A 24,372-nucleotide genomic window follows, 5' to 3' on the forward strand; every position below is an offset into this window, starting at 1 on the left:
AAACCCAAGGACACTTTACAGAATTACTGTGGCTAAGCTAAAGGAGGTTGTAGGCTGTGGTAAACAGGTGGTGTTTCAGGAGTTTTTTTAAATGATGGCTGAACGAATCCAGGAGGAATCAACACCTAAAGTAAAAATAATGACTGTGACTGAGACTGTGGAGCCAGCTTGCCCCCTCAGGTATTCCTCATAAAACCCTTGTGAAGCACATGAAAAATAAAAAGGTACTTTAGAGGCTGTTGACATTTAGGAGGCTTCCCAACATTGCAAAATACTGCATGTAAGGCGGAAAACGTTTAAGCTTGATTTGATTGTTGTACACACAAAGAACCAACAATGATCTGACAAACCTGTCAATCCAACTTTCTGGTGTGCAAGAACATTGTAAATACAATACAATGAAATCAAATGAGTAATGAGGAATACAAACAAAGACGAAAGCGCTGGTCTTTGACAATCTGCTTCTAACTGTAGGTGCTCTATGTTGTCAAGTTTCTGTTGTAGTGTGTTTCATGTTTTCTGTTTGTTTATCTACTTCCTGTTTTGTTTTGAAATCCACTGTTTGGTTACATCCTTGGTCACTTGTCTTCCTGCCTTTGTCTGCTTTCCCGCCTTTATGATTATCATCTCCGCCCCTTATTTAATTCACCTGTTTGTTTTCAGCTTCCCCTCATCCCAGCACTTAAACACTCACCGTTCCCACCTCACCTCTGCCAGACTGTAGTTGTCCGTATGTCACTCTCTCCAGCGTTTTCTTTCGAGTTTGCTTCCCCTGTGTTTTTGGACTTTAGCCTGTTTCCTGTTTTATGTTTCTTGCCTGCTCCTTTTGTACTTTTGCCTACCTGCGTGTTATTGGACTTCTGCTTGCCTTTTGACGACGATTACGGCCTGTTCCCGCTGTACTGTTGCCTACATTGTTCTTTGGAAAATAAAAGTACTTACCTTTTATCACCTATCTGAGTCGTGCATTTGGGTCCGCCACTGTACCGTGATAAGTAGGCAATCACATAGACGGATAAAAAAAACGCCCCTTTAGTATACATTATGACCAAGCAGGACATGGCAGCTATGTCAAATAAGATAAGATACATTATTAATCCCAGAATAACACACATATAAGAAATAGAAAAAATAGAATTAGTTATAATAATAATAATAGTAATAATACAAATATGTTTACACTACAAACACCCTTATATAGACAGACCGTATAAATACACAACGCCCTTATATACACAGACCATATATATATACATAGACATACCTACTCAAGTAGGAGCAGGGTGATGAACTAAAGAAACCTTGTCCATGAGTGCTTCCTTGAACCCATTTGATCTAGTTTTTTGTGATATTAGGGGATTTATTTGGTAATATGTTCCATTTCCATAGTTCCTTAATTCCTTAAATTAGTTTAGACAACTGTAAGAGACGGAAAAAAGGATAAAATAATCTATTTCCCTATCATGTTTATAATGATATTTTGATTAAAGTAAGTCATTTAGACAAATGGATAAAATGTTTGCAAGTATGAAGAGACACAAACCAGCATATTCATGAACACAATTGTAGCACATGGCATCACCACATGCCTTTCAGATTTGTCTGCTGTCCAGTCTTTAATTAAAGACAGACATTTTATGACAACATCCCTATTTTGTTGTTGTTTTCTTTCCTTCCCCTCCATCTGCTCACTTCCCTTCCTTCCTCTAGTAAACACAACCCTTCCTAATCAAAAGCAGAGGAGAGTGGCGAGAGAGAGAGAGAGAGAGAGAGAGAAAGTCAAAAGCAAGAGGCCAAGTCAAATGCTGATAGGGGGACAAACAAGCAAAGAGTAAAGAGAAAAAAACCAGAGTGCACAAAAACCTCTCAGAATGAGAGGGGGCTTGCTGCTACTGGGGGTCTGAAAAGCAGTTGGTAAGGGTTTGTTTATATTCAGAAGAGGGAGAGAGAGATAACATTTTTGGAGGATTAGAGGCAGGAAATAAAAGGCAGCACCAAATAAAGAAGAAAATGCAACGGGTTGACAAGATCCAAGGGATGGAGGTGGGGCTGAGAGAGGGTAGCAGAGTGAAAGAGAGTGGATTAATGAAGGAGTAAAGGCTAGGGAAGAGAAGGGTGAGGTTAGGACTTTTATGCTGTGGTAAAAGACAGAACAGACGTCAGTAAGACAGAGAAGGAGTGGGGGAGCTGACTGAAGTTAGGTGGACCGGGCAGGTCTTGTTAAGATAATTGGTTTATATTTTGACCTGTAACTTAGAATTAGTCACCCACAGACAGACATCTGACTTTGGGATTTATAATCACCAGTCAGGCAACAGACTTCTCTGTTTGTACGACTGTAAAAGGATTTAGTGATGTAGATTTGTGATTGTTTATCCAGTAAATAAATGAATTCCGTCTACTGTCCCTGTGCCATGATGGAACCGCTGCTGCCCTTAAACATGCTCTTTAGATTTAAAATGACTTTAAAGGTCTTGATTGCAGTTGTGTCTAAAGCTGTGACTAAATAAAAACAGTTTTCAGTATTATTTAATCTACCAATTATCTTGTTAACTGATTAATCATGTAAACATTTCTCAAATAATTGATTCGCAATCACATCATACAAAAGCAAAAAGCACATATAATAATGAAACTAAGAGGCTGAAACTAGGTCATTTTTTGGGTTTCTTGCTTGACCAATTACTTTAAATAGTCAAAAAATGATTTTCTGTTGATATTGTAATGATTTCCAAAAGGGTTAAGCTCATCCCCAGAGTGTGCACCAAAAGAGTGTCACAAGTTCAGTCAAAGCCAGTGGATTTAGTGACAGTCAGACTCAAAACCCCAAACGTGAAATTTCTCCACTTTGGTGAATTTTATGATAAGCAGGCATGAGAAAAGATGTGGAGAGGGGAGGAAGTGTGTGTGTGTGTGTGTGTGTGTGTGTGTGTGTGTGTGTGTGTGTGGGGTGTGTGTGTGTGTGTGTGTGTGTGTGTGTGTGTGTGTGTGTGTGTGTGTGTGTGTGTGTGTGTGTGTGTGTGTGTGTGTGGTTGCATCACAGGAAACAAGCTCTCTATCCTGCAGTTGAATGTGACCCTTTGGCCCTGGATCAAATGCTCCTCCGGGCTGAATACCATGAAGCCTCTGTCCTCTGCACCACGCACTGCTCTGCACTGCACGGACCGTCTGACTGACCGCAGGAGGGAAAGGAGGGGGGAGGACAGAAAGATAGGGTGAGAGTGTAGATCAGGGAAAAGTACAGCAGTAGGAGGTAGGAATAGGGGTATCTGGGGGAGAAAGTGGAATAAGAAGGGAAGAGACGACAACAGAGTGAAGGTCAAGTCAGAAAAAAGAGATATAAACACTTAACATACAGCACAAAGCACACATCGCTGTTCTCTGAAACCAACGAGACACGCATCTTGTTACACCCTAAAATGTGAAACCAGAGACGGTCACTCACTTTGGCTCTCACGTCCCTGCTGCCTGCCCCACTGGCAAGCGATTGAATCAGAGAAGTCGCTCCTATTTTTAGCCCCATGCTCTATGGAGGGATTGAAAAGCAAACAGACAGTAGCTGCACGCGCAAAGACACAGGGAGAGAGAGGGAGTGTGTGTGTGTGTGTGTGTGTGTGTGTGTGTGTGTGTGTGTGTGTGTGTGTGTGTGTGTGTGTGTGTGTGTGTGGTGTGTGTGTGTGTGTGTGTGTGTGTGTGAGAGAGTGAGAGAGTGAGAGAGTGAGAGAGAGAGAGAGAGAGAGAGAGAGAGAGATTTATTTGTGAAGTCCTGCAAGTCTGGATCACTGGCTCACTGCTGTCTGGGGAGGACACATGGCTGGACTGGGCACAGGGCAGAGCTGAGAGGCTTTTCTCTGCAACAAACAGCAGCTCTTAATCCCTCTACAGCCTTTTTTTTCACATATTTGAAGACTGGTTAAGTTCTCTTTTGCACACTGAAGTGCTGCATGGATGCCTCTTTGCCTTCTTGAGAGAGCTGTAGCTAAAGAAGGGGCTTACAGGACGATTACCCCGCCATGGAATGTTATAGATTTGCAAACAGGATCCTAGGAAGTTTTTCTTCCCTCTCCCGGGTTTGGATCCGAGGAGTGTGTGCGGTTCTTCGAATTCCCTCAGAGACTGGGAACATCAAATTGGGAGGACTGTTGCTCCGGTAATGTTTTAAGAGACCAGCAGCCACCTCTGGCCATTTAAACACTTTTTGCACCTACTGTACACTCATCCAGACAAAGGAATTCAGGATGCGACGGTTTGACAAGCTGAAAAAGTCATTCCCCTTCCTGGCACACTTTCATATATATCGAGTAAGTCTGGTGTCTGTCTGATGGTGTCTCTCTTTGGTCCACTGAGGGATTTTATTATTTGGAAATATGCCATGGATATTAGAAACTACAGTCAGGCTAATGTGGTCTACCCAGATGTTTGAATATATAGTCGGCATCATAAATAGGGTGGAGGTCAGTGGTCTTTGTCTGTCTGTCTGTCTGTCTGTCTGTCTGTCCTTCTGTCTGCCTGTCTGTCTGAGTGTGTGCGTGTGTGTACGTGTGTGTGTGTGTGCATGTGCGTTATGAACACATAAAAGCATATTTATCTTTTTTAGCACTTTTTTTTCAGTTTGAGGCAGCCTGGTGTGAGTTTAGAGAAAGTGTGCGTGTGTCTGTGTCTGTGTGCGCATGGACACTCCAGCTGGACTGAGGCCATCCTCTGGGAGTTTGTTGTTATTGTTATTGCAGCAGGATGTTAAAGCAGAACCGATCTAGTACAGAACAGGACATGGCTTTGGCCGGGAGGTTTGTGTGTGTGTGTGTGTGTGTGTGTGTGTGTGTGTGTGTGTGTGTGGTGTGTGTGTGTGTGTGTGTGTGTGTGTGTGTGTGTGTGTGTGTGTGTGTGTGTGTGTGTGTGTGTGTGTGTGTGTGGTGTGTTGTGTGTGTGTGTGAGAGCATGCATTTCTTTACTACCATGAGGACTGAGTTCAGGCCAGAGGCATTTTTCACCAGGGGCATCATGCTGTTTCTCTGCATCTGAATTCCTACATCTCTCTCTCGGTCATACTTGCTGTTTCTGTCTCCTTCTTTTTACTTTTCATTTGAAACTGAAAACCAATTGTACCTGCTCCTTGTTTTGTCACATTTCATGGAGAAATGACACTTTTTAGAGCCTTAATACTGGACTTCTGGCCCTGGTTGGATTCCTCCTGGAGTCCTGTCACAAGTCACACTTAATGAAGTTTAAATGTAGCATTCCTTCTGCTGACCTCACACGTCCACAATGTGCATCTTCCTCCTCATCCCATTATAAGAGAAGTCAAGATAAGCACCTTAAGATGCTTTTCGTTTGACATCAAAACAAAGAGTAAAAGAAGAGCTCATAATTTACCTCCTCCCAAAATGTTACTTGACAGTGTCACAATATAGGATTTTTGTCAGAAGACACTACTAGGGCTTGCTGATATGGCTTATTATTATATCCCAATAAGTAATTTCATATCTTGATAATGATATACTGTATATCCCAATACAGCATAGTAATCTGGCAATTCAATCAATAAAGACTTAATGGAATAACCACATGATAAAGTCTATTTTTGTATTTTCCATACTCCATTTTTTAAATAATTTTTTTGTTGTTATTGAGAAAGGTACAAGATCAACAGTATTACACATCACAGCATTAGCCCTTTCTTTTCTTTTTTTCGACCCCCATCCATTAACACAAACACATAAAATGTAAGATAATCCAAAAGTAAAACCAAAAAACTGTACCCGCCATTGCGAGTCTATAATCCTAACTTTAAGCATGTCACTCAATGTGAGAGAGATCTTCTTACAGAACCTAACCAAAATGGGGCATTCCCAATACATATGCAGAAACAACCCCGGAGTATTCTCCATACTCCATGTTATCAAAACAGCACCTCTATGGTTCTCTCCAGCTTTGCTACAAAGTGCAACAATCAGAACGTAATGTGTCATCCAAATGCTTTAGATATTGCCGCAACGCAGTTTGGCAGCTGGATTTTCAACATTGCGATAGAAACCATATAGAAAAATCTAAACAGTAAAAGATTTTATATATATTTAAAATATTTATAAAATATACATTTATATAGTTTTGGTAATATAACGTCATATCACCCAGCCCTACTAGACACAACCTACCTTAACCACCTCTTTAAGTGAATGTAAGACAACTCATATCTGTACAGCACCTGTCTCCAAAAAGTGTAAAATGTAATATCCTGTTTCACGGGTTGTGTAAATTGGTTAGCAAGTTGACAGAGAACCCTCATGCCTCAGATATGACACTGTCATGGAAAAAGGCCCAAGAGGAAGCTGACTTGCGTCTTTGGCACCGTCCAGTGAAATAACACTTACATGTTGACTGCCAGGGAAGACCAGAATTGAGCTGCATGATAAAGGGTGTAATAGTTCATGGTTTATGCTCCATGAAGGACTAGGTTGCGCTGTATACAAAAATGTTTATTTGGTGGATGCAACAGAAATGGTTGGTTTGTTTAAATGTTGTCAGGAAAATGTACTGCAGGTCAAATAAACATGCCACATAAAATGTGAGTATTTGGCACAGCTTAGCGCAGTCGTGAACCAGCCAAGAGGCCGCTGTATCGTCTTTCTCAGGGTAGGGGTCAGGCATGATGCAGCAAAATAAAAAAACATAGAGACGGATTCAAATGACTGCAGCTGTAGTTAATCCCACAGGCATTTGGTGCAGCCTGCATCTTTATAAAGTTCTCACAGGTTATTAAATTATATTGGGTTAAGTTAATAACAGACTTGTTTTACCTGCTTCGCTCAAAACAGAGGATTGCTCTTTAAGGGAACACCAAAGACTATTCTCTGTTGGCCCGTTAAAGTGCCTCCTGCTGTTTGGACATTGCTAAAGAGATATCAGCTGACCCACTTTTATGTGCATTGCAGTGAATTTGTGTCAGGATAGGGACATCTGGCATAACCATTGGGGATTGAGCCCTCCCAGCAGATCAGCCGCAGTCCGACCTTGCATCAGCAATTCATGGAAAATACAAGACCACTCACTTTCCATTGAAAAGGCAGGGTAGATGCATATTTTCGGTGTTTTGGGGGATGGTCACATGTTTCTTTTAAAGTATGGCCCAACATTAGGTGTGTATTTGTGTGAGATAGAAATATGTCACTATGTCTTTAAGAAATAGGAAGACTTCCTATTTTTAAAGACTTAAAAGGCCCTCACCAAGCCCTTCATGATGTTTAAATGACAGAAAGGAAGCTGCGACCTCTGACACTTTCCCCCAGACCTTGTAACCTTGGCTCAGCCAGCACAGGAAGTTCCTCATTCACAGAGTATAATTACTACAGAGTGGAGTGGCCCCTACACCCCAGAGCATCCACCCTAAAAGTCTCCCTGTCAATCTCTGCAGATTAGAAATGTTTGACTTTTTTTGTGTTTCCCCTCATTGAGACTGTGAATAATACCGTGGACCAGACAGTGAGAGCTGGTGTAATGGAGAAGTAGATAAGCATTTGAGTGGCTTATCTTTCAAGTTCTTTACTGCCTTTACTCTTTCAATTGAACTTAATCTTCTTGACTAATAGCACTATGAAGCCCATCAGGATTTAAGATTAATTTCCGTTACATGATGTGCAAGATTCAGCTTGTCACATTAAGTAGACGATGATGGATGATGTTTTAAGATGGGGTGTTTTGACGTTGAAGATTGATGGTCTGACTCTGCATCTTATGGAGGAATGTAGTACATGTAGAAAACTCCCTGCTAGACCGACGAGCATACGTCACGTCTTGGACACACGCACTTGCGCACATGCGCAGACAGTATATAGAAATTGTTGTCAAAGTGTTTAGGATCCTCCCGTTTGTCTTAACTGATAGTTATAAACACCGGATGTGTATCATCTATCATCTCATGTATGTCTTACTGTTGTAAGACTGTGATGTTTACACACTACGTATCTACAGCAGAACTGCCCCAAATGCAACCCTCTGCTTTCAGAGTAGTTATTAATCTATTTTGAGGATCTGTGTAATCAATAGGGCTGGGTATCGTTCAAAAATTGTCAGTACCGATACCAATACCGTGACTTTGATTCTGGTTCCGAAAACAATACCTTTTATACAGCTACATTTACAGTTTTATAAAACAAAAAGAAATTGCAACATACAGGCACAAATCTTTTTATTTTTTTAGCTCTTACTACATGAGCTATATTACTATACTACTATATTACTCTGTGCATAACATAGAGTTTTTCCAGCATGTCTCTACAACGTGTATTGTTAGACAGCCACTCAAAAACATAATTACATCTTTGTAGAAGCATGCAAAATGCTTATTGGCTCACTGATGCTGATGAGATTCACTCAGGTATTGAATCATAAGGCAATTTTTGATACTCAATACTTAGGGGCAATTTGGTTTGTTGCCTAAAATGTATTGAATTTGGTAACCTGCACCAGTAATAAATGCTTATTTGATCATTTCAAGGTAAAATTTGTGTAGTCACATGTATTTGTTTAGTCCGCTGACAAGCAGCCAATGCTATTTGGTCGCCATGTCCTTGTTTATGTGATGTAAATTCGGTCAACCCAGTCTGCAGTGTGTGTGTGTGTGTGTGTGCCCAAGTGTGTGTGTGTGTGTGTGTGTGCCCAAGTGTGGGTATTTTCAGTGTTTAAGTGTATTTATGACTAATTAGGTATGTGGACTGTTTAAGCAGGTTTTTCAGTGTGCTCTACACCATTACTGAAGAGCACACAATACATCAGAGCTTAGTTTCCTCTCATTTTTTCGACAGAAAACAATAGTTTGATTGTTGCTCAGTGCTTTTCTATCTGACAGTACTTTGTTCTCCAGCTCTGAGACCAAGCAATGAAAAAATTAATATTGAACTCAGTTTCCAGTATTCTTTGTGGGTGTTTTGCAGAAACTGGGCGGTAGCATGCAGTGCGAGGAAGGCACAGAATGGCTACTGGAGCTGCTGATGGAGGTGCAGTTGCAGCAGTACTTGCTGCGGATCCGGGATGACCTTAATGTCACACGGCTGTCACACTTCGACTACGTCAAGAATGAAGACTTGGAGAAGATCGGCATGGGTCGACCTGGTGAGAAACTGTGTGTGTGTGTGTGTGTGTGTGCGTGCGTGTGCGTGCGTGTGTGTGTGTGTGTGTGCATGCGCGCGCGTGCGCGTGTGTGTGTGTTTGTGTGCATGCACGTGTGTGTGTGTAGGTTATGTTTAGTCTACCCAAAGGCCAAATTCTAGATGAGTTCTGCTGGGATCCTGAAGATAGTCTTGGTTAAGACAACATCACATAGGATTGAACACAATGCATGGGAGCAGGTGCAGTGGTAGCGGTTTGATTAATTTGTATTGTATTTTGATGTAATATTGTCCATGATTCAAGGCCTTAAGAGACCATCACCGTCTCTTTTTCTTTCCACACATTATTATTACTACTATTATCCTATAGTCCTATAGAATTACCTTTTGTCTGCAGTGTTGGCAGTGTGTCATTTGACTCACCCTCAGCATAGCTGGTGCAAATCCACCATCACTAACACTCGTTATATCATTTTAAAGTCCCAACTTGTAATTAGGCACAATGGGAAGGGAGACTTAAGTGCCAGGTCTTTTGTGTGTGGTGTGTGTGACAAAGGGGAAGGCAACAGTAATGTTCTAAATCCAGTTACCGAGGCCCTCAGGGTCTCGGCTACCGAGCCGCTTAAGACTAATTACACCCATGTCTCCTGCTCATATATTCATCACATCTTTTTACTCCACTCAGCTCACTATACTCTAAGCTCTCAACTTTTTTGTCTTTCTTGTATTTGCTTTATCTCCAATCTATTCTTACATATAATCTGTCCTATATGTATGTGTCCTTCATCTTTCACCCCCTCTACCATCCATGTTATGTTTTTCTTTAACTACTTTCATATCAAAGATGGATGTTTCATCTTGTCTTTGTGCTGCTCTGCTTTTCTTATTATTATAAGAGACTAATTGAAAATTCAATATAGTATATCTTCTGTAACTCAAATCTTGGAAATATAAATGTCTACTTAATGCCAGAAGACCCAAATGAGATGAAGCAACTTCAATCTTCATCCTTTTGTGTTTACTACTGACCATCACTGCATTTCTCTTTTTTCTTTTGATAAAGGGCAGAGACGACTGTGGGAGGCTGTGAAAAGGAGGAAAGCCATGTGCAAGCGCAAGTCCTGGATGAGCAAGGTCTCTCACACACACACACACACACACACACACACACACACACACACAGGGCTACTTTATTTTCATACATTCAACATTACACAATAATCACATTTAGCAACACCTTGCCAAAAATGTTTCTGTCATCAGTGTCAATCAGTTTTTTAAGATAAGAGAGCAAGTAAATTAGTAAACAAAGGCAAGTTTATTTGTATAGCACATTTCATACTCAAAGGCAATTCAACATGCTTAATACATATACACATGTCTTCTAAAAAGCAGCCTTTACCATTGTGGTGTATGTTAGTTTAATGCCAGTCTGCTGTTAAGGGCACTCAGTACTTAACTGCCGTGTTAAAGTAGGACATACAATTCTTATCATTTTTAGCAACAAAGGACATTATTAGTGGTGGTACAGTAGTAGAGTGTGAATGGCAAAGCTGTCCAAGTCACTTCTCAAGTCTTTGAGAAAAGGCTTGTGTCATGATAGACACAAAATTGTATTCAAAGCCCTGAAAATAATATTAAGGTGCGTGCGTGTGTGACAGACACTTCTGTCTTTAATGAACCCTTAATCTGTAAAAGCGCATAGTGTTTGTGTGTGAAGATCTATTGGGATTGTGGAGGAGGTCTTAGCGATTTCTCGATTGGTTCTATGACTTCTTTTTAAAAGAAGAAACACATCTGGAATGCATACACATCTGTAGGGACATCCCACAAGAGAACAAGAACTTGACCCTTTACTTGAGGATGAGCACACACACAAACATGCACACATGCACGTGCACACAAACACACACAGACGCACACATCAAGTCACAAGAGTTGGTTACACACAGATTCAGAGCGTTGTCTCATTAAGCAAAACGTTTTTCCCTTAAAGAGACAGTACCACATATAACTTATATACTTATTCACTCAGGATAAAAGATAGAAAAATTAAAAGCTACCTTATACACAGATTCATACAATATATGATACACCTACAAACGCACACACAAGGCTCAGAGTATGAAGTGTGTGAAGAATTACTGAGCCTGTGTGTGTGTGTGTGTGTGTGTGTGTGTGTGTGTGTGTGTGTGTGTGTGTGTGTGTGTGTGTGTGTGTGTGTGTGTGTGTGTGTGTGTGTGTGTGTGCGCGCGCGTGCTGTTCTCAGTGGAAGTTGTGGTGCCCAGAATACGGTGCTTGCCTTCTATAATTACACCTGTCTGTTTCCGCTTCTGGCACCATCCTCAGCTAGAATAATCTGCTTCCTCAGACCCCGTGTGTGCCTGCGCTGTCACGCTCAGAATCTTTTGAATGCTGAGCCTCCTATTTGAAACCCACTTAACACATAGTGACCACAGAGATGTGGTGTTTTTAAAAGGTCTGCAGCATTATGTCATGTCTGGTCCAGTGTGAATGTGAAACCGCACACTGCTTGCTACTGTTTATATCTGGCCAGTCAAATATGTTTGGCAGCGGGGATTCATTGACACCTCTTTTTTAGTGACGATACCTTTCTACCGTTTCTGAGTACTGACCTTTGTTTATCAGCCAATAATGAGTTCACATTGGTCCCATTCACTTCATTGGAATAAAAACCTTCAGTTGATTATTGCTCTATCTATGACATGTCCACTTTATGTGATATATATATATATATATATATATATATATATATATATATATAATTGGTGTTGGATATTACTGTTAGAGAAATTATTCTTTTACCTGATATGCTATTTTACATGTAGCTTCATATTGTTTCCTCCGGAATCTGACAGCAGCACTTGTTTCTGTGCATTTTGATTTTGGTAAACCGTCCTATTTAGGGCCTCTAAACAAAGCTTTCCCTTAATGGCTCTGCACAGCACACACATTGTACAGGTATCTGAGAGAGAGCTATACTATGACTTTTTATGACTTTGTTCAACATACGATACTTTTCATGACTTTTTTCAAAACACTATTTTACTTTTTTTATGACTTTTCAACATACTATACTATTACTTTTATATAAGTTCTTATGACTTTATATGACTTTTCGACATTACGCTTTGACTTTTGAAATACCATTCCATTTGTGTAATGAAACAAGATATGTTGTAGGTAAGATGATATGATATGTGAAGCTTGGAAATAGAGTATTAGCCTCATAAACATTAGGTTGGTGGTTCAATCCCAGGCTTATTTATACACAAGTCAAATTGTCTCTAAAGAGGGATAATGGACGATACTATAACTTTTCAACATACTATACTATGACCTTTTCAAGTTTTTTCAAAATACTATACCATTTTGTGTAATGAAACAAGATATGTTGAAGGTAGACGGTGTACTTTGACTTTTTTTGACACAATATACTACATTTTTCATGACTTTTTTTTCTCTACATACTATGAGTTTAAATTACTTTTTGGCATACTATACTATTACTTTTTGTTTTAAATTCAACATACTATACTATTACATTTTTTAGGACTTTCTTCAACAAACTACAACTTTTGTTCAACATACAGATTTTTTCAATTTTGTTCGCTATGAGTTTTTTATGACTTTTCAACATACTGTACTATGGCATTGTCATGACTTTTTTCAATATACTATACAATGACTTTTTCATTCTTTTTATTTATAGTACATAGACATACTATACTATGACTTTTTATGACAATTCAAGACTTTTTATAACATTTCAAAATGCTATACTATGACTACTTTCAATGCACTATACTATGACTTTTCTTTTTGAAGTAGTATACTTTGACTTTTTTATGACCCTTTTCAACATACTATAAAATGACTGTTTTCAACATGCTTTATTCAAGGGTAATTATTGCTCCAATGGACATCAACATAGGTACTCTAAACACTACCGCTTGGTTTGATTCCCAGTCTGGATTAGGCCTTTTTGCGTTTTAATGTTTTTCTATACTTTTTTAAAAACCTTTTTACTATTACTTTTGACATACTACACTATTACTTTTTATGGCACAAAAATACTGCAACATTTGTTTTTAGGATTTTTTTTGGCATTTATACTACATATAGACTTTTTTATGACTTTCCCAACATACTAAATCATGCTATTTTTTTTTAAATATATGACATTTTTCAAAATCTTGAGTCTTTTTCAACAAACTATTTAATTACTTATTTAAACTATTTCTCTTTTGTTCAATACATTGTCAGTACTTCAGTCACTTCACCTTCTTCTTACACAAGTATGTCAGCAATCAAGTTCAGCTTTTGCAGTTTAGCTTTTATAACATTCACAAACATTTTCTGCAGGAAATGCATGTTCTAGTTATACTACGGTTTTGAGTGTGTGTATGTGTGTTGAGGTTAGTGGGTCAATCCGATGTGTGGGTGTGGAGAGTAAGGGGAGAGCAGATAAGGGAGAAAGTGGAAAGAGTTTTCCTCGAGGCAGAGATGGAAAAGAGTGGGAGATAGAGTTCATAATTGAAGAGTGTCTGGTGTCTTCCCTCCATCTCCACCCACACTCTCCACCCCAGTGTCTCCTGAGTGCAAAGGGACCAGGCAAGTAGCTCAATGACTAATAACGGTGGAAGACAAAAAGCAAATATGGTCCTTTATGAGAGACTGTTGAACCCTTTGGGTAGTGGTAGCCACTACATAATAGGGTTCTAACTATTTTTTATAAGCAGTTCAATTTTATTTTAATTACACTTGTGTACAATGAAGCAGGGTCTTGTAAAAACCAGCTTCCTTTGTTCTTTTTGTTTTACTGCAGGTGTTTAGTGGTAAGCGTCCAGACGGCGGAGACTTCCCCCAGCAGGGCCAGCCGGCCTCTTCCTTTCGTAAGCTGTCTCCCACACCTCCACTGGGTCTGGGGGATGGAGTCCTGGCCACACAGCCCGATGGTGTCGCTCCTCTTGACGGGCAGCAGCAGGCTCTGACCTGCCTTATCCCAGAGAAGGATCTGACGCTGTTTGAGAAGCTGGGGGACGGCTCCTTTGGTGTAGTGAAAAGAGGAGAGTGGCTCACGCCCGCAGGGAAGGTGGTGAGGACACCCACACTTTCAATATATTTAGTTCGCTAAATGAGTATTAAAAAACCTCCTGTATATTAAATATGTTTGTCAAAGAGCTGGGGCATGGTCGCACTACTATAGTTCTTTCTTATAAAAAGTGCAGTTTGTTAGCATTTTGTGCTGATTTAAGAATAAATCAAAGCAGGTGCATGGAGTCTTTATGTGTTTGTGTGAATTTGAACAGAAATACTTCTGCCATAATAAGAGCAGTGCAAGTGGGGAAAAGGCTAAATAGTAAGAATACATTTTAAACAAAATCTTTGTCCTTGTTTCCAGCTGAACGTGGCTGTGAAGTGTCTGAAGACAGATGTGCTCAGCCAGCCCGATGCTCTAGAGGACTTCATCTGTGAGGTCAACGCCATGCACTCCCTAGACCACCAGAACCTCATTCGCCTCTACGGTGTGGTGCTCACACACCCAATGAAGATGGTAGTGGACACACAGAAACGCACACACACAGGGAGGAACATCCACAGACAGATAAACACAAACAGGCATCAGTCAGAGTCAGCCTCTACTCTCACTTAGCGTACACACACACACACACACACACACACACACACACACACACACACACACACACACACACACACACACACACACACACACACACTTATCACAATCCTCTCAGGCACTCTCTCAGCCTGCTCATGACCTCACAGTCTGTCTAAATCAGGTCAAGCATCTCAAGGCCTTTGTCCTGACCAGAGCGGGTGATGAAGGAAATAAAGGGAGACAGGAAGGGAGAGGACCAAGTGGATAGAGGACTTAAATAAGGGCTGACATGTCACGTTGTTTACAGTTTCTTCTGTTTTTGTCACATTACATTCTTCTATGTATTTCATCCTCCTATTCTCACCCCCTCCTCTCATCTCTTTCTCAACAACATCATCTATTCCTCTTTTTATTTTGTTCCCATGTTCCTCTTTTCACCCACTCTCTTTGTCCTTCTCTCTCTGTGTTCTGAAGGTGACCGAGCTGGCTCCCTTAGGTTCTCTGCTGGAGCGTTTGCGATGTGTTCGTCTACAGGGCCCAGTGTTGATCCACACTCTGTGTCAGTATGCTGTACAGGTGGCCTGCGGCATGGCCTATCTGGAGCAGAGGCGGTTCATCCACAGGGACCTGGCAGCCAGGTAGGTGGCAGAGAACTTTTTAATTGTGGTTTTAATAAGTTTCAGTAGCTATAAAAATGTCCAAAAAAAGTGGGTGTATGCTTCAAATTCTCTATAAAACCTGTTTTTCTTTTAGGATTTTTTTTTTTTTTACTGGTATGTTGAATTATTTATATTGCTTCTCCTCCACCCCTAAATTTACAGGCCATTACAGTGAGACTTGGCCCACAAGTAAAAATGAGTCACTGGCTGGCTGACTGTAATGGGTGGTCTTTTCCAATTTAGTCACTATTACCTAACTGTTGACACTATGTGCTTAAGAAAAATCTTAATGGTTGGTACAAATGAGTCATTTTCACAGTTAAAGCTGTGATCACATAGTAATGACTGCACAGGGCTGTTGCAGTATGCCAAACACTAAGAGGATTTCTCAAGCTGTGGTTTTAAGTACAGGACCATTTTGAGGTTAAGTTATAATCTACCACACAGTTACTTGTATTCGTAATCCATATGGGTCTGTGTTTTAGGACTGCGTTCAGAATAGGACACTACTCACACGATGCACCACATGCTAAGTACTAAGATCTATAACTGTCTGCCACAGGGACTATATTTTATGTATTTCATTCTGAAAGTTGCTCAGTATTGACCATTAAATAAATCTGTTTTGTTCATCTCCTAATAGGGTTGTATCCATTCACCAAAATCAGAATGGGATTTAAATGTCATGCTGTAGGTTAAGTTCAGTTGATGATTCTTTCCCCTCTCAACAAATGGTAAACATATCGTGTAAGCCTGGATAAAAAATAAAATAAATCTTTATAGATTTCCTCATCCTCATATTTGTTGCTACTGTATTTTTGGAGCATCTTTGAACTTATGAGGGTGTTGATTGCATTAGTAGTATGCTACCTAAGCAAAACTTATAGCCAGAGTTAAAATCAAATGGATTATAGGATTGAAACAGCTGCAGCCCAATTTCCCGAAATACTCCTTTGCACTGCGATGTAGGGTGTAGGCCATACAGTACTGAATGAGACAAATGCATGAAAGAAAAGCAGTTACATATTTGACCCTCTCTTCAGGAACATCCTGCTGGCCTCAGCTCACAGAGTGAAGATCGGTGACTTTGGCCTGATGAGGGCGCTGCCCAACAACCATGAGCACTATGTCATGCAAGAGCATCGAAAGGTCCCCTTTGCATGGTGAGTGGACGGAAAGAGCAACACAATAACCAAAGATGTACTTGAATGCAATCCAGGGATGGATATGAGTTAAAGTTAAAGTGGGAATCAAACTTATTTTATTGCACACATTTTCTACAGAGAAATCTGATCGGTCACATTTGCATTCCAGCAATTCTAATAATTCCTATAAAACAATGCTTGCTGTTTTTTAGGGTCTCTTTGCCAAATTCTTTGTTGGCCAAGCAGCTAGCTAGCAATCCATCTTTCTTTCTACTGTTTTCATTCATGTACATGATGTTTCCAAACACATTGCAGCTTTTGGCTTTTAAAGTTAGAGTAGCCACATTGAAAAACATGTTCTCTGCGAAAAAGTGAGGATTCCCCGTGGACATGTACAGTTTGTGCAAGTTTGTTGTCTGTCCTGCTGCAGGTGCGCCCCAGAGAGTCTGAAGACCAGAACGTTCTCCCATGCTACAGACACTTGGATGTTTGGAGTCACTCTCTGGGAAATGTTCACACATGGTCAGGAGCCTTGGCTGGGCCTCAATGGGAGCCAGGTAAACACACACAGAAATAAATAAACATATTCAGTATGTATACAAAAACATCTTGAAGCTAAAGTAGCACAGGCAGACGCAGAAAAGTACTCACATTTATTCACATCCACACTGATTTATTCCTCAATTGTCCTCTTTCAACCACCCTAGATCTTGCACAAGATTGATAAAGAAGGCGAACGCCTCCCTAAGCCTGAAGACTGTCCGCAGGATATCTATCATGTTGTGCTGCAGTGTTGGGCTCAGAAACCAGACGACAGACCCACCTTTGTCGCCCTGCGTGAGTTCCTGCTTGAGGTAAGAGATCTGTCATTTTGCTAGGTAAAGGTGTCTATCCAGGGTGTTAAATATAACAGTTTTTTTTTAGCCACTAAGCAAAAGACACTTGATGGTAATCTTGACACCTTCGGTGCAAAGAGACTAGTGTTCTCATCATTGCGTAAATGGACTTTTAGCTCCACCTAGTGGAGTTACTTTGAAGTAGAAACTGAAACATGCCCTCAGCCGGAAGGATTGTGACAACCAGCTACAATATGACCAACTCATAAATGTTTGCTTTGTTAAAATGAACTTTGGTGTTTTGTGTGTGTTTTTTAGACCATGCCCACAGACATGTGTGCTCTGCAGGACTTTGACGAGCCTGACAAACTCCAGATCCAGCTCAGTGATGTCATCACTATCATAGAGGGGAGGTGGGTGTTAATAAGTGTTTAAGACCTCCAAATCTGTAACTTTGACGTAATAAACAAACCTTCCAACGTCATAGCTTATACTGACTCTTTTGAACAGGTCCTAACAACTAAGTCTTCTCCAGTTGCAGGGCTCAGTAATGCTCACTAATAAAAGTATATTAATTGTCTATAAGACTTAATGCACTACATTGTAAATATTAAAATGTTAAATTTCCTGAATGTATTTGTTTTGGTAATGCCCTGCAGGTGACCCTCAGTATGTCTGTGTCTTCCAGGGCTGAGAACTACTGGTGGCGAGGTCAAAACAAGCGGACCCTTAAGGTCGGACCGTTCCCTAGAAACGTGGTGACGTCAGTAGCGGGTTTATCGGCCCATGACATCAGCCGGCCGCTCAAGAACAGCTTCATCCACACAGGACACGGAGACACCAACCCTCATCGCTGCTGGGGCTTCCCTGACAGGATTGACGAGTAAGCAGGCCCTCCACGATGTCGCAATGGAAAACAATTAATGCAAATTCAACCAATCGCCTTGAATTTGGTGCGACTCGCAATTTTTAACAATCACCGTAACTTTTCCGCAAATTTGACCAATAACCGGAGTTTCCCGTGACTTCAACCAATCCCAGCAATCCCACGTGCCAGACTTTGCATCAATTTGTGACTCTGAGGCATACTGTGAGTGCGGGTTGACGTAACACACGTATGTCACATTACAGATGTCCTGCCAACATTTTAACATCAATGTACGCTGTAACGTTTTTTCACTCTAAAGTTGCTGAAAGCTGCTGCTGTTTGAATCCTGTAGGCTCTCTGCAGCGGACGGGGCTGCTGCCATACATTGTATATAAACGGTCTATGGATGCTGCTCAGTTCCCCCCGCAACTGCCGCGCACGCACCCATGCTGCGCGCGTGCACGCACACACACACGCACGCACACGGTGGATGCAGCCAAAACAGGAGATGAGACTTAAACGATGACCTAAATTGAGGGTAGCTACGCTCGTTATTGTAAGTGCAATAAGTCTAATAAGTACTTTATTACACCATATTAATGTGTGCCCCAGCCCAGGATAGGAAACTAACTAACAACGTAAAGATCAACAAGCCACCGACACATGACTTGATTCACTCAATAAATTATTTTTTGTTTTAAATCCACCAGCTATTTGCAACATTTGCAACATTGTGAGCCTTTATGATAAGGTTACTAGAAAAACTCAGCCCAGAGTAATGTAATTCTCACCGAAACAAGTTTCCTTTATGTTTTTAAAGGACTATACCAACAACAAAAAAACACAACTTTTTTTGCAAATTTCACTGTCTCTCACAACAACAAAAATACAAAACATTGCAACTTTTACCGGCATTTTGTACAAAAGCTCCCGCAAAATCAGGCATTTTGGGCTGCAACAATCTTAAAAAAAGGCCAAAATCCTGAAAGGACTAGGATCCCTTGGGGATTAATAAAGTATCTGTCTGTCTGTCTATCTATCTACCAGCTTCTGTTTATTAACTTTTACTGTCATCTAAAATTATTACCACAATGTACCTAGAGAAGTTTTTGCATGGTCTAAATGTCACTTCCTCACTTTATAACAGAGTAAATAATTTTAAACAGGTCTTAATTTTCCTACGTCCATGCAACGCTACCTCATTATGCTCATTTCTTTAAAATTCTGTGGTGTTGTAGTTCTTTCTTTTGCTAATCCAAATATAATTTTGCTATATTATGACTACAAATAAGACCAATATGTAACTTAAATTGCAGCCAATCCGCTTTTGTGTTATTAGTGCTAGTCTTTTTTGGATTGTAGCACAAACATAAAACTGATTTTGTTTTTCAGCTATGGGGAACCCCAAGTTTAGCGATACTTGGCTTGAAAAAAACTAAATTTGGGGCTTAGTTGTTGTGATAAAAGGCTTAAATTTAATTCGAAATGGTCTTAAAACGTCTTAAAGGTCCCATGACATGGTGCTCTTTGGTTGCTTTTATATAGACCTTATTGATCTCCTAATACCATATCTGACGTCTCTTTACCAAAATTCAGCCTTGTGCAGAATTACAGCCACTAGAGCATCATAAGAAGCAAGATACCAGATCGGCCCATCTGAGCTTTCTTTTTTTCTGAGGCAGAGCAGGTTACCCAGGGATCGATTTACACCTATCACCCTTTCTAGCCATTGGAGGACCATAGTCAGGCTGGGGGAATGCATATTGATGTTAAAAAACTTCATAAAGTGAAATTGTCATATCATGGGACCTTTAACGTTACTTGGTGAAACCTGCAAAAACCCTGTTTAAATATTAATCATAATTATTCCCCATGTTGAAAGTTGGTGGTAATATTCTAGTGTTTACTGAGTTGTAACAATAAACTCTCACCAATAGATGGCACTAGCACAATATTAATAAAGTCCAACTAATTGCAACAGTTTAACACCAAGTGGAGGTTGATTCAGTATATTGACATTTACTGTAATTAAGTCTGTCCCCTCTCTTGCCTTCAGTTTGTACCTCGGTAATCCCATGGATCCTCCTGATGTCCTTGCTGTAGACCCCAGTGGTGCTCGACCCACACAGCTACCAGGACGAGCTAAAAGTGAGTAAAAGAGCTTAAAATAAAGACTTACACCAAAAATACCAAGGATAAACACCCTTTCAAGACCATTCAACATCCACCATCTCTAGGCTCAAACTCTTTAGTTGGCACCACTGATCCAGACAGACTCGTTTAGCATTTATCTCATGAGCTATAAGTCAAAGCTGGAACAGCGCCTGTGTCTCAACAATGAAACGGGACATTTCGGTGTTGTGTAATTGTTTGATCAGAAATGTCAGTTATATATTCTGCTAGACAAATTACAACACTTGTATTTTCACAATTAATCATAATCACCTTTGCAACTATGACCATACCTCATGTAAACAAACCTAAACATTGGGCTCCCGGATAGCTCAGTTGGTAGAGCGGGCGCCCAAATATAGAGGTTTACTCCTCAACGCAGTGGCTCCGGGTTAGACTCCGACCTGCGGCCCTTCGCTGCAATGTCATTCCCCCTCTCTCTCCCCTTTCATGTCTTCAGCTGTCCTGTCGAATAAAGGCCTAAAAATGCCCAAAAAATAATCTTTAAAAAAATAACTATTAATAACTTCTATTGTAAATTCTTCCCTATTGCTAATACCTTTATTAACATGCCTATGAATAACTCAAATGATCCGATTCCACATTTAAAAGGTGCGGCTACATTTGCGTCGCAGATTGGTAATTTTAATTTTAAGTCTTGCTTTGGAAAACTGGCCACCAAACAGCTTATTTTTCAATTTTCTTTAACACTTGCTGGCAGAACGTTAATATGCAATCTGACGTTTGCTTCCTGCTTTTTTTCCCTAATCTTTGCTACTGTCTATTCTTTTCTCTGTTTCTCCTTTGCGGTGGCGGTATTTGCTTTTATTATTCCAGAAGAGCCTCCTCCCCGACCTCCTCAGCCAGCACTGTTAATCAAGAGTAAGTCTGGTTTCTCTCAGCAGCTCCTCACCCATTGCTCCTGCCCTCTCTGTTCCCTCCTAGCACCACTCCTCAAAGGTACATCCCATATTTTTTTGTTTCTCTCCTTTGTCTTTGCAGTGATTCTGTCATCTACTTCTGTTTCCTTAGTTAACATCTTTTGTTCTCCCTCTTTCCACCCCTGTCTCCCCCAAACAGGTGTTTGGTGTCCTTGCTGTGTACAATATGACTAACCTGGAACCTTTTTTGGAGTGTGTCTTGTATTTTGTGGTGTGATGTGATCGTAACGAGCATCGGCGTCATCTCTCTACATGTTTTTTAGTAAAGTAATGAACGTATTGTGTTTTTTTTTTCCTCCAGAGCCTTGTTATGATTCAGTAAACGATGATGAGGATCTGACTTCGGCAGGGCTAAAGAGGTTATCACTTCGGAAAACGGGTTCCATCAAAGGCTTAAAACTGAAACCCGCTGCATGGGTCTCTGCTTGCAAACAGGGGGGTGGCCGGACTTCAGGCTCAGGCCACAACCACAACAGTGAAGTGTCCCTCATTGACTTTGGAGAGGAGTTCCCCCCACCCACACCATCCCCCTCCCCTGTGGTTGAAATCCAGATTCCTTTACTGGCAAAGCTAGCTTTGGAAGCAGAGAACATCCTGGACCGGACTCCATCTCAGAGTCCATCCAGATCGCTTCCCCGCCCCCTTCACCCTACGCCAGTAGTGGACTGGGATGCCCGGCCATTACCCCCACCCCCTGCCTATGACGATGTGGCCCAAGACGAAGACGATATGGAGGTATGGTAGGAGGGGGACACAGCACATTTCACAATATGCCAAAAGGTCTTGGAAATGGGGTGTTTATCTCCTGTTCTGACATTGCCTTGATCCACAGCAGAATCTATTAAAGTTGTAAATCTTCTTTCTTCACAAAGGTGAGCTCCATCAACAGCTCAGAGCAACAGCATGAAGAGGAGCAGAGTGATGTCCATAACCCAGATCAGGCTCCCATCTCCGGACTGAAGGGGGAGAATGAGGCTCTTGTCTCCAGGGGTCTAGACAGATCAGGCCTGGAGGACAACCTCTTTCTCCCCAGCAAGCCGACCCAGGTTCTGTCCACCTCCTTCTCCCAGTCAGCAGAGATCTTCCAGGAACTCCAGCAAGAGTGCATGAGGAAACTAAATGTACCGACTGGAAGTGCGACACGGTCAAGCTCCCCATCCCAGAGCTCAGTCATGAGTTCCCAGAATCCACAAACCCATGAGGGGCACCAGCAGAGTGTCTTCTTCTCCACTGAGGACAGACCCCAGGTCCCCCCACGTGTCCCTATACCCCCTCGCCCCATAAAGAGGGGTGACTACACATCTGCTCGCTGGTCAAGGGATCTTTCCCTGTCACCTACGCCAACAGACACCACAGAGGACGTTTCAGGCCCAAACCGGCCACCTCAGATTCCTCCCAGGGACCTTTTGTCCCAGCCGGGCTCCAGGACTCCCAGCCCCATGGGCCTGGTAGTGGGCTCCCCCCAGCAGAGAGTCTACTCTGTCAGCCCCACAACCATGCAGGCTCCTCTTAGCTCCTGCCCTTCCACACACACCTTTGGCTCCTACCTCTCCACCTCTCCAGGTAAACTCATGCCTCCCACGCACAGCTTTGCCTCAGATCCTAAATATGCTGCACCCAAAGTGATCCAGGCGCAGGGGAAGGACACCGCCAGCAAGGGCCCCTGTATCCTCCCCATCGTCCGCGATGGACGTAAAGTCAGTAACACACATTATTACCTACTGCCGGAGAGGCCCCCATACCTCGACCGCTATGACCGCTTCTTCAGGGAGGCAGAGAGCCTGCCTGTCAGCGGTGTGGAGGAAAGGCATGTACGGCAAGTTAACACTGCCACTGTCAGACCCATGGTGGTCAGCAGCCAGACTCTCCAGGGAAAGGGGCTTGTCCAGCCGAGCGAGCCGAAGGCTAATTTCTCCTCCAACAATAACAGCAGTCTGGGAGCACCCCGATCAGGGATGAAGACATCAGTTAGTCTCCCTCGCGTCTGTTCAGACGGGCTGACAGCAGCGGTGGTGGTCACTGGTTCTTGCATCAGGACAGATGGAGGAGCGAACTCAGCTGACAGGCTCAAAATGGTAAGCTTGGATATATTTGGTTCACCTTTTGCAACTTTCATTTGAAATAAATGTACAATTTTATGATTTATATCATGTTCTGAAATGCATTATTGGTTGCTTCAGTAATTAAAGTGCTAAGCTTGCTCACTTTATCTCTAATAGTTTAGATGCAATATGTAATTGACCTTATGTCCTCCTTAATGCTACTTTGATTGCTTTTGTGTTATTTTGATAAAAAGTACCGTTCTTAAGATAACCATTGAGTATTACTTTCTTATCACTAGTATAAGAGAGTATGGCTCTATTATTATTGGATAAAGCTCAGAGCTAAAATAGTGCAATGTTCAAACTTAATCCAGTAAGAGGGACTTTAAATGTAATGTAATAGAGTGCGGTACATGTTTTATACAGGGCTTCCCTGCAGTTTCTCACAGTTAATGTAGCTTTTGAATGTGAACTTCAATATAAACAGTATGCTGTGCAGTATTTTACATTTCTAGTGCTCTGAACACAACAGAAGGTCATTTACAGTATATTGGTTGTCTGCTCAGGCCATAGCTTGTAGGGAGAATTGTGTGCAATTGTTTTTCTTTCTGTTAGATTGAGTGAAAGAATGAACAATCTCTGAAACATACAGTAATGATAATTGTACAGATTTGTACAGATTGTAGAAGTAGTAGTAGGACGTAATAGTTATTATAGATATCAATCATTATTGATAACAAATAACTTAAATCAATGACAATGCTGCTAGAAAGTCAGAGAGTGTCATTGTTATCTTGTTTAAATTAAATTACCTTAAGGTGGATTTGCATAAACATAATCAGTAGGACATGATTCAGTTTGTAAAGAGATGTACTGTTCATAAAGCCTCATCAAATCCAGTGATGCTTAAATCTCTGCACTTGGATTATCATCATCTTTTTCAGGTGAAGCTTAAACTAAA

The 24,372-nt window shown here is 41.2% G+C and overlaps 1 protein-coding gene across 9 annotated transcripts in view; it reads left to right on the forward strand.

Annotated features, from left to right (window-relative positions):
- tnk2b (tyrosine kinase, non-receptor, 2b) overlaps positions 1 to 24,372 on the forward strand; it is a 62,695-nt gene that overhangs the window by 32,526 nt on the left and 5,797 nt on the right. For 5 of the 9 annotated variants that reach the window (XM_032531711.1, XM_032531712.1, XM_032531713.1 and 2 more), the window contains 14 exons: positions 8,931 to 9,108; positions 10,168 to 10,238; positions 13,954 to 14,223; positions 14,530 to 14,682; positions 15,223 to 15,386; positions 16,451 to 16,570; positions 16,983 to 17,109; positions 17,260 to 17,406; positions 17,707 to 17,801; positions 18,077 to 18,271; positions 20,313 to 20,404; positions 21,266 to 21,388; positions 21,671 to 22,104; positions 22,242 to 23,444. In XM_032531711.1, the coding sequence (XP_032387602.1) occupies positions 8,946 to 9,108; positions 10,168 to 10,238; positions 13,954 to 14,223; positions 14,530 to 14,682; positions 15,223 to 15,386; positions 16,451 to 16,570; positions 16,983 to 17,109; positions 17,260 to 17,406; positions 17,707 to 17,801; positions 18,077 to 18,271; positions 20,313 to 20,404; positions 21,266 to 21,388; positions 21,671 to 22,104; positions 22,242 to 23,444 (3,357 nt within the window). In that variant the 5' untranslated portion in view covers positions 8,931 to 8,945. Of the gene's footprint in view, positions 1 to 3,764; positions 4,302 to 8,930; positions 9,109 to 10,167; positions 10,239 to 13,953; positions 14,224 to 14,529; positions 14,683 to 15,222; positions 15,387 to 16,450; positions 16,571 to 16,982; positions 17,110 to 17,259; positions 17,407 to 17,706; positions 17,802 to 18,076; positions 18,272 to 20,312; positions 20,405 to 21,265; positions 21,389 to 21,670; positions 22,105 to 22,241; positions 23,445 to 24,372 lie in introns of those variants that run through there. The other 4 variants (XM_032531709.1, XM_032531710.1, XM_032531716.1 and 1 more) reach the window with 4 other exon arrangements.

Source organism: Etheostoma spectabile, chromosome 12 (genome assembly GCF_008692095.1).
Source record: "Etheostoma spectabile isolate EspeVRDwgs_2016 chromosome 12, UIUC_Espe_1.0, whole genome shotgun sequence".
Lineage (NCBI taxonomy): Eukaryota > Metazoa > Chordata > Actinopteri > Perciformes > Percidae > Etheostoma > Etheostoma spectabile.